The following is a 10,386-nucleotide window of genomic DNA, read 5'->3' on the forward strand; positions in this document are numbered from 1 at the left end:
AGGCCTCTTTTCAGGGAAGCAACCTCCTCTCCCCAGATGACTCACTGTAGCAGAAACTTCGGGGCAGAAGTCACACCACAGGCCTGGAGGCTGTGAGGAGAGGAGACATTTCTAGGAGCCACAATGACCTAAGAAGAGAATCTTCTCTTGGGAAGCCCAACAGAAGTCAGCCACATAATTCCCTTTCCAATCTGCCTTGATAAAACGTAAAATATGAATGAATGTAGACACCCTCACCATCGGATTCCTCTGTTAGTTGATCTCAGGAAACAGAAACAAATAAAATCAGACAGTAACTTTCTGTGGCATCTTCAGGGAAAGCTGTCCCTTCACCAGGATACGTCTCCACCCCAGCCAGCTGAGTGGCTCACTGTTCCCAAGAAGAGTAAGCACAGCATGAGACAGCCAAAGGCCTGCAATGTGTTCAAGTCAACACCTGCTCACTGAAGACTAGCTCACCGGCCACCCTGGAACCCTCCCAGCTTCCGAGGATGTACTGGTTCAGAACTAGAGCTGGGAGTGGGAGCCGCGGGGAAGATCACTTTCCCTGGAGTGATCCCAAGCCTATGGCATGCATGGCTCCCCTGCTGGTGCTTCTTGCTAGCAGGCTTGTCTAGGGACAGCAGCAATAGCAGCAGAAGTCCAGCATGTATCCAGATGAAGGCCTCACACAGCTCCCCTTCTGTGGGAGAAGCTCCACTGGGAACAGTTCATCTTGTTCTTAATAGTTTGCCCACACAGCTCACCTTCAGTACTCCAGTGCCTCCAGCCAGGCAGCCCAGGCTCCAGGTGCCTCTAGAGGGCTTGGGAGCACACCGTGTCTAAGAGTTGCCGAGAAAAGGGCAAGTCCAGATGACAGCGACCCAGCTGCTGTAACTGTCAGCAAGTACCGGAAGCCTTAGCCTTGGCAACACCCCTGCCCCCTCCTTCTACTGTTCACGGGCTCGACATCAGGGAGGAGATAGAGGCCAGAGTCCATCACCCACTCCCATCCACAGAAAGATCGTGGTCACTCTTCTTGAGCAGTCTCACCCAAATGACTGACCTATGAAGCCAGGAAACAGGGGTGCCCTGGCCCTGTTTTGTTTTGCCAAATGAGGGACTCGATGAGTGCAGCCAGTTCAGATTTCGTTGGCTTTGGAACTTAGAAAAACTTGCTCAGGGTCCTGCCTGGGCCTCTCAAGAGCCAGTCACCAGAAAACACTCCAAGTAGGATGATGAAAGACTTTCTTGTAATAAGCAACTGAAGATACTGGCAGAGCTATCTTTTCTATTCTGACCATTTCTAAAGATGACAAATGTTTCAAGGACCAAATTCCTCATCAAACTTCCAAATGTGCAGATGACAAATGGGATTTTCTCCCAATTTGGAAAGAACACAAATATCAAGATGATGAGAAGTATAAGGGTTTACGCACACTGGAAAGGAGAGTGCAGAGATGAAGAACACCCCACCCGGTCAAACGGGGGGCATTCATCCTACCTGCAAACCACACCAGACACGTCCGTGGGAACCTGCATATACATGACATTCCTGATTCTTGATATTAGCCTCAGCAGCCCCCAGCCCCCAGGGGAACCTGTAGAGAACTCTTGGCCGTTCACTCCGGCCGGCAGTGGTGGGAGAAGGGGTGTGTTGCTCGCACCCCACGCTTCCAGTTTTAGGAGGCTGAAGCATCCCAGATAGCTGTGGACAATCAGGAAGATCCTACGAGCAGGACCGAGGAGACTAAGCAGCTTAGCAGCTTCCCTTGATGACTTGGCAGGAAGACAGACAGTTGGCTCCTGGAACCCACTGCCTCCAGGAAGGGCAGCAAAATAGGAAAAAAAGAAAGAAAACCACAGTATTCAAATATATGTCAGTCAGGTTAGTCAAGGAGTAACTTGGATCAACGCATCCACAAACTGACACACTTTGTACTGAACACCCTTCGGGGAAGATGAGTGTCGCTCGGGTCCTGCAGCGTGCGCCGACCGTGTAGAGCAGAGGCGGGGAGGGGAGGGCGCCAAGGGTGGGCCTTGGTCTACGTGGACAGTTTTAGGCACGTGATTTATAATACTTTGTGGACATCTAACAGGTTAACAAAATATATATTATACAAATATATCTCCTACTGTACACACTGCTTTCTTGCGCAGCCACTGTGATTTCATGCCCCAAACTCAACCAAAGGTGTGCCAGGCTGAACCATGACGCCTGGACTCCTCCCTCTCACACCCCCGACTTGGCATCTCCACACTGGAGGAATGAGGCCAAGAATACTGCTTCTATAACGCCCATATCCTGCAAAGGTTGATGAATCACCAAAAGACAACATTTAGCCAATGCCTACTAGAGTGGGTACACGCAGCAAACGGACAGAAAGAAAAAAAACGGAGCAAATCCTCCATCTTTTAATGTGATAACTTTCCACACCCTCTCCACGCGGAGGCACAAAGGAGCTTGTCTGGGAAGTTTGTCTGGAGTGTGTAGAAAGGTCAGGCTGGACTACCAGTCACATCCTGAGACCACACTAAACCTTTATAAGCCATTGTCTCTGACCGGTATTGTAGCCTGAAAAATAAAGCAAAGTGAGTCAAACTTCTGGCTCCTGCTTCCTGCCCTGCTGCTCCCCACACCCGTCTTCAAGGACCCCTCCCACCACAGTCCAGCCTCCCGGTGAAGGACAGAGCTTCTGGAGTGACTGCAGCCTGAGCAGGGCCGGTCCAGAGGAAACTGAGTCCTGTGCTACTCTGGAGGAGGAAGGTTCCTGGGATCCTGCTGCCTGGGGACTCAGGGACTCAGAATCCAGCCTCTCTGTGCAGATGCGTGGACTGTCCAACTTCACAAACTTCCAGTCCCTTCCCCTCCCCAGCTGCCCTTGTCTAGGGAGGCTCATGCTTTGCTTTAATGAGGTGAGGAGACCATAGAATACCCATGGCCTTGGGGCTGTGGCTGGCAACGGCTGATTAGGGTAGAAACTGGAAAGCGTCACCTTCTCAGCAGAAGAAAGCAGGACCCACACAGCCTAGGGAGTGGCTGCCCACCCACTCCTTGGTGAAGACCATAGCCCTGGTTCAGCCCCAAGGTGCTTCTGAGACAGGAACAAGACACCTCAGTCATGGCACACTGGGTGGTGTGCTTCCACTCTAAGTTCTGTCTTGGTTTTACACAGTCATATGAAAGAAATAACCCCATTGCCCAAATGAAGCCTGGAGGAGATGCGCTACTATATACGTTTTTTTCTTAAAAAAAATTTTTGTTTTGGTGGTTTTCTTAAAAAAAGCCTTTGAGTTGCAGGTCAGGTGAGTTGTTTCTGGAAGTACCGGTAGTTCTGTTGGTACGAGAGAGACTTGTCTACAGGCAGGTAAACCCAAGTTTGCCAACAAAGGCAGGAACCCCAGCGGCCAGCTGCTGCTGCTGCACGAACGGTGAGGACGAGGAGGACACCATGGACATGAGTAGAGGCTGGACGGGACAACGCAGTGGATACCTGCTGATGCTCTAACACGGGTGTTGGTGTCACCTCTGAGAAGAGCGAGGTGAGTGGGGACGCTATACAGGAGGACTGTACAAACTGGGCACTGGATAGGTAGTTCCTTTGGTGGTCAAGGTGGCTCTACCTGTCCTTGAGCTCTCGTGTCACTCGCTTGGTGATCCGTCCACACATCAGGCCAATCAGGAACAATATACAGATGCTCCCACTGATCACAGAGAGAATGTAGTTCTTAGATGGAGATGTCATTACTTGCATGGCAAGATCAGAGAAGCCATCTGCTGGGGCCACCTAGAATGACACAAAGCAATGTGATTCTCTCAAAGAGCACTGGGCTAGTGGTAATGCTAGGTCTAACTTATCCCTCTTAGTTGCTAGTTTAATTTATGTATTTTCTTTTGGAGAGGGAGGGCAGGAGATAAGAAAAATCAACACAGTCAAGTGCAGTGGCTCACATCTGTAATCCCAGCACTTTGGGAGGCTAAGGCGGGCGGATCACGAGGTCAGGAATTCAAGAGCAGTTTGGCCAACATAGTGAAGCCCCATTTCTACTAAAAATACAAAAAATTAGCCAGGCATGGTGGTGCATGCCTGTAGTCCCAGCCACTTGGGAGACCGAGGCAGGAGAATTGCTTTAACCCGAGAGGTGGAAGTTGCAGTGAGCCGAGATCACATCACTGCACTCAGCTTGGGCAATAGAGTGAGACTTCGTCTCAAAAAAAAAAAAAAAAAAGAAAAGAAAAAGAAAAATCAACACAAAGCTACAACTTTTTCCTGATCATAAAACTATATACATGTCTACTGCACAAAAGTAGAAATACAGAAAGATACAAAGTAGTGCAGTCACCCACAATTCCATCACAGTGATCTCCACTAACATCACAACACTGAAGATGTGTTGGGCCTTGGACAAAGGGCTCCCCCTGCCCTCTCTCATTTAGTGCTCACACCAAGCCAAGCAGGCAGTTTTCACCACTCCTATACTCTGGATGGAGAATCACTGGCCCCAGGGGTGAACGTGGTTAAAGGCTATGGGTTCTTCTATCTTTTGATTTGTGTCCTTTAACTTCGTTTGCTGCCTTTCTTTAAAAAACAAAGAGAAAAGATGAGATTGTTTTGTATATTCTACGTTTTGTAAATTCTATATTTTGGCTTTTTTTTTTTTTTTTCAGTGAGCTGGGATCTCACTCTGTTGCCCAGGATGGCATACAGTGATGTGATCACAGCTCGCTGCAGCCTCAAACTCCTGGGCTCAAGGGATCCTCTTACCTCAGCCTACAAGTGCACCACCATGCCTAGCTAATTAAAACAATTTTTTTTCTGGTCTGGAGGCCACAGAGGCAGATCACCTGAGGTCAGGAGTTCGAGACCAGCCTGGTCAACATGGTGAAACTCCCATCTCTACTAAAAATACAAAAATTAGCCAAGTGTAGTGACACACACCTGTAATCCCAGCTACTCGGGAGTCTGAGGTGGGAGAATCATTTGAACCTGGGAGGTGGAGGTTGCAGTGAGCTGAGATTGCACCACTGTACTCCAGCCTGGGCAACAAGAGTGAAACACCATCTCAAAAAAAAAAACAAAACTCTGTAGAGATGTGGTCTCCCTATGTTGCCCAAGCTGGTCTCAAACTCCTGGGCTCAAGCGATCCTCCTGCCTCAGTCTCCCAAGGTGCTGGGATAAGAGGTGTGAGCCACCATACCCAGCCTGTATTTTGACTTTTTTCACTCACCATTATACCATAAGCATTTCCCACAGCAAAAACAATGTGCAGGCTGAGACCCGCCTAGACAACAAACAAAATCTCGTCTCCACAAAAAATTTAAAAAGTAGCTGAATGTGGTGGCATGGCCTGTGGTCCCAGCTACTCAAAATGGATCATTTGACCCCAGGAGTTTGAGGCTGCAGTGAGCCATGTTCATGCCACTACACCATAAACATAACTTATATTGACAGAATACGGTTAATTGCCCTCACTTGTGGACATTTATACTTTAACCTCAGCTACTCTTCACCCTCAGTTTTTCACTACTTTCCCCAGCAGACCTCAATGGTAGCCCACTATGGCAGAATCAGGATCGAAAGGGTCCCCAGGTGCACATGCCCCTATTCTTTTGCATCCAATTCCGGCTGCTGAGATGGTTTGCCCCAGAGGCATCTGGGCTGTTTCTATGCTCATATCATATACACAGACAGAGTGGAGAAGAGTGAGATGAATGAGATTTGAGCTCCAATAGCTGCCAACACAAAACAAGCTGTGAGTTACTCTGAGTCACTCTGAAGCAGTAACACGCAGCTCAAAGGAGTGGACATAATGAGGGAGAATGAACTAACAAAGCATCTCCTGCTGCTGCTTCCCTGAGCCATGGGCTTCAAAGGCGGCTTTCTTCCCTTGGGAGAAGGGTGAGGAGAGTGCTGACGACTGTGATATACAGGAGCCCTGCCCTGCAGCTTCCTGCTGTCTAGCTATGGAGACTTTCTCTGATTGTTCCTCTTGCCTTGTTACCCTTGACTTGGAAGTACATGGATGATAAAAGAAATGGCTAGAAGTAGGGGCAGTCCTGGAGTTACTCTCTTGATCTTAGGTCACTGCAAATGTCTATCCCAATGTTAGTTGATATAAAAGCATGGATCTAAAAACCTGAGGGACTTTGGGCAAGTCATGACCTCTGAAGTCAGTTTCCTTCACCGTAGAGTGAGGAAGAAGGCATTCTACTTACCTCACAGGGTTTCAAGTTTCAAATGAGATAAAATGTCCACCAAAGTGTTACATAAACTACAAAGCAATGTATACACAAGAAGAACTGCTATTCTCACTGAGGCTGAACCTCTGTGCGAAAAACTTTCCCTAGCCCAAGAGCCTGGGTATCATACACATTCATGAGTGTTCTGCAGTCTCTTCATCCCCTTCTTCTCCATGTTCCAGACCAGATGAGTACTGGCCTCACATACATATTTTTCTCCTAAAGACTGTGTAAAACGGTAAAAACAAGCTTCAAGACAGGCAAGGCTGGATTTCTTTCTTTTGCATGGGTGTGACATCTCTTTTCTCTTTGGGTGACTCACTTTTCAGTTATGAACCGTGGGCGAAGCGAGAAACGGGTGGCCCTGGCAAAGCCTTGCAGACAGCCCAACCTACAGGGAGACGGCTCCAGGCTCATGGACAGCCAAAGAATTTTAAAAACACACCGACCACGCTTTCAAACACACTTACTGAGAGTCTCATGATACGGATAAGGCCAGTACAATATCTAAAAGAGACTGGACAACCACAGTGAGAAGAGCAGCATGGCCTTTGTTCAAGGATGACATGTAAATTGGTGAAGTGTTCCATATAGTTTTTTTTTTTTTTTTTTTCTAAAAAAAAGGAGATTTTCTTGGTCCTTACCTTTGCTGCATAACTCCACATTTCAATCCGGTCATTGAGGCGTTTTTTGCACTCAGGTTGTAGCCTCACCCGCTTATCCTCCAGTGCTTCCATGAGACAGGACATTTCTGTGGGAGGAAACAAGTAATAGGAAGGACCTGAAACTGCAGAATAGAGAAATTCCTGTAAAGTTGGGGAAAAGGATCCACAACCACCAGATTCAGATCTGTAGGTTCAACAAAGTTAAAGACATACTAGGAAACTTGACCCAGGATCCAACGATGGAGAGAAATGACATGTAACCTCCAGAGCTGGCATCCAAAGTCTCTCTTCAAACCTCCTTATTTTTAAGAGCCAGATGTGGTGGCAAGCCCCTGTAATCCTCAGCCTCGGAAGGCTGAGGCAGGAAGGTCCCTTGAGCCCAGGAGTTTGAGACTACAATATAGTAAGACCTTGTCTCAAAAAATTAAAACAAAAACAGGCTGGGCGCAGTGGCTCATGGCTGTAATCCCAGCACTTTGGGAGGCAGAGGTGGGTAGATCTCTTGTGGTCAGGAGTTTGAAACTACCCTGGCCAACATGGCAGAACCCTGTCTCTACTAAAAAATATAAAAATTAGCTAGGCATGGTGGGGGGTGCCTGCAGTCTCAGCTACTCAGGAGGGTGAGATGGGAAAAATCACTTGAACCCAGCAGGCGGAGGTTGCAGTGAGCCAAGATCATGCCACCACACTCCAGCCTGGGCAACAGAGAGACTGTCTCAAAAAAAAAATAAATAAATAAAAATAAAACAAAACCAAATAACTTCTCTTAGTTTTATTTGGGCATGCATGGCTCAGAAAGAATTTTCACACCTGCTTTGGCTCGCTCCTCAGAGAACCTATCTACTGAGTCCACTGTGGCCACTGAGGAAGTGTATGAAGCGGTTTTTGGTTTGGGTAGAGAAAAGGACCATGATGATGATTTAACTCCTGCTTCCCTGATAAATACCTCAACTCTCCCTTCTCATCAAATCTTCAGCTCTGGTCATGACTAGGTCAGTTGAAACCTGCAGCTTATTCCTAATTTCATGATGTCACAAACGCCTAGTTTTGGCATCACTCAGGTCCCCTGGGAATGCTGTCTGTGACTGGGTTATAGCTACAGACCACAGTAGCTGCAACTGATGTCTAAGAGGGAGTCTTTGCTCTTCCCAAGAGAGTTCAGACAGGATTAGAGTGAACACAGAGACTTACGACGCCCGCGGCCAGGGGTGATGGCTGCACAGTGGTGTTTAATGTCCAGGGCACAAGCTGTATGAAGAACTGGGTCAACGAAGATGTCTGCTTTGCTTTCCTTCAGCATGTTTAACACTTCCTGGAAAGGGAGGGTCATTGCAGACAGAGCTTTTGTAGGGGAAATGCATCCGATCTACTGTTTGTAAATCAAATCAACAAGTCAAGCAGGGAAAGTTGAGGGCTAACAACAGAGGCCACTTTGGGACAGGTGGCAAGGTGATGATGATGTACAGAATACAGATCTTTAGCACCTAATTTAATTGAATAACTACCTTTTTAGGGATACAAAACTGTGTGTTTAAAAAAAGCAGGGGACTGTAAGCGACCCTAAGATAAGATCTGGGTTTCTGGCATTCCCATATGTCATGTCATACTGTTTTAATATACCTAAATGTTAATATTTTTATTAGTGTGTTACAACTATTGTGTTACATAAAGAAATATGAAAACGCTGGGCATGGTGGCTCACGCCTGTAATCCCAGCACTCTGGGAGGCCGAGGCGGGTGGATCATGCAGGCGTTTTGAGTCCAGCCTGACCAACATGGTGAAAACCCATCTTTACTAAAAATACAAAAATTAGCTGGGCATAGTGGTGTGCACCTGTAATCCCAGCTACTCAGGAGGCTGAGGCAGGAGAATCGCTTGAACCTGGGAGATGGAGGTTGTGGTGAGCCAAGATTGTGCCACTGCATTACAGCCTGGGCAACAGTGGGTGACTCCATCTCAAAAAAAAAAAAAAAAAAAAAAATGAAAACACATGAAATCTTAAAATCAGAGTAATATGCTATAATATGCTATATTAAAATTCTTAATCAGGACTGGGAGCGGTGGCTTACACCTGTAATCCCAGCACTTTGGGAGGACAAGGTAGGATTTGAGGCCAGGAGTTTGAGATTAGTGTGGGTAACACAGCAAGAGCCCATCTCTACAGAAAATTAAAATAAAAAAAAAAATTAGCTGGGCATAGTTGTGGGCCCTGTGGTCCTAGCCACTTGGGAGGTGGAGGTGGGAGGATCACTTGAGCCCAGTTGGAGGTTCAGTAAGCTATGACTGCACCACTGCACACATCCTGGGAGACAGAGTGAGACCATACCTCAAAAAAAAAAAAAACAAACTATTAGATAAAGGCATATTTGTTTACAAAATGTTCTACTTTACCTCTGTCATCCTCAGAAAGAAAAGTAGAATGGACAGAGCATAACATCTACTATAAGAGCAATTCTTATTTGTGTTTACAGATAATTTTGAATGAGAGGAATATCAACATGATGGAACTGAAATCAACTCTGCAGGCTCTCCATTTATACATAAGGGAACTATGAGAGTAGAGACAGATTCGAAATGTTGCCATATATAAAAGTTAGTGTGCTCCATTCAAGACTCTAGTCCCTATAAAACAGCAATAACAGAAATCAAAACCAAAAACCAAAAGCCAAATAATATTCCGAAATCCTCTCCAAAGTTATATGGGAACATGTGATGATAAGGGAGGAAGAGGACAATGTATGGATCTAGCTTTCACCCACTCCCACCATTTCTCAGACAATGTGGAATCAGAAACATTTTTAGCAGATGAAAAAATCTGCATACAATATTCAATGATTCCATAATGACATCAACGAAACTCTTTTATAAAAGGCTTTTAAAAAAAAAAGATCAAGTACATTATTTCACCTTCAATTTTGCAAGATACTGTATGCTTAGTGGTCATATTTTGACAAATGTTTTTGTATGACATTTCTGAAATGAACTAGTTTGTTTCATTAATTTCTATGAATGTGGAACATTTACTGACATATTGGTATTGGCACTTGGCTTTGGAATTACACTCACAGTATCTTTAAACAATGATCTAGTCATGGGGATGACACACAGTCATGTGCAATTACTACATGTGAAAAGAATATTCATATTATAGGAGATGAGCAGTCAAGAACCAAATGAAAATTTGGTAAGAAGGAACATCAAGGCCGGGCGCGGTGGCTCAAGCCTGTAATCCCAGCACTTTGAGAGGTCGAGGCGGGTGGATCACGAGGTCAAGAGATCGAGACCATCCTGGTCAACATGGTGAAACCCTGTCTCTACTAAAAATACAAAACATTAGCTGGGCATGGTGGTGCGTGCCTGTAATCCCAGCTACTCAGGAGGCTGAGGCAGGAGAATTGCCTGAACCCGGGAGGCGGAGATTGCGGTGAGCCGAGATCGCGCCATTGCACTCCAGCCTGGGTAACATGAGTGAAACTCCGTCTCAAAAAAAAAAAAAAAAA

The 10,386-nt window shown here is 46.3% G+C and overlaps 1 protein-coding gene across 2 annotated transcripts in view; it reads right to left on the bottom strand.

Moving 5' to 3' along the window:
• Positions 1-1,110: 1,110 nt before the first annotated feature.
• Positions 1,111-10,386, bottom strand: part of GLG1 (golgi glycoprotein 1) — a 165,119-nt gene continuing 155,843 nt past the window's right edge. The window contains exons 24-27 of one of the 2 annotated variants that reach the window (XM_032283873.1): positions 8,077-8,197; positions 6,865-6,971; positions 3,749-3,767; positions 1,111-2,651 (exon numbers count right to left, since the gene is read on the bottom strand). In XM_032283873.1, coding sequence (XP_032139764.1) covers positions 2,626-2,651; positions 3,749-3,767; positions 6,865-6,971; positions 8,077-8,197 — 273 coding nt within the window. In that variant the 3' untranslated portion in view covers positions 1,111-2,625. Of the gene's footprint in view, positions 2,652-3,603; positions 3,768-6,864; positions 6,972-8,076; positions 8,198-10,386 lie in introns of both variants that reach the window. The other variant, XM_032283872.1, reaches the window with a different exon arrangement.

The sequence above is a fragment of the Sapajus apella genome, unplaced genomic scaffold, assembly GCF_009761245.1.
Source record: "Sapajus apella isolate SASKATOON/1434 unplaced genomic scaffold, GSC_monkey_1.0 scaffold15, whole genome shotgun sequence".
NCBI lineage: Eukaryota > Metazoa > Chordata > Mammalia > Primates > Cebidae > Sapajus > Sapajus apella.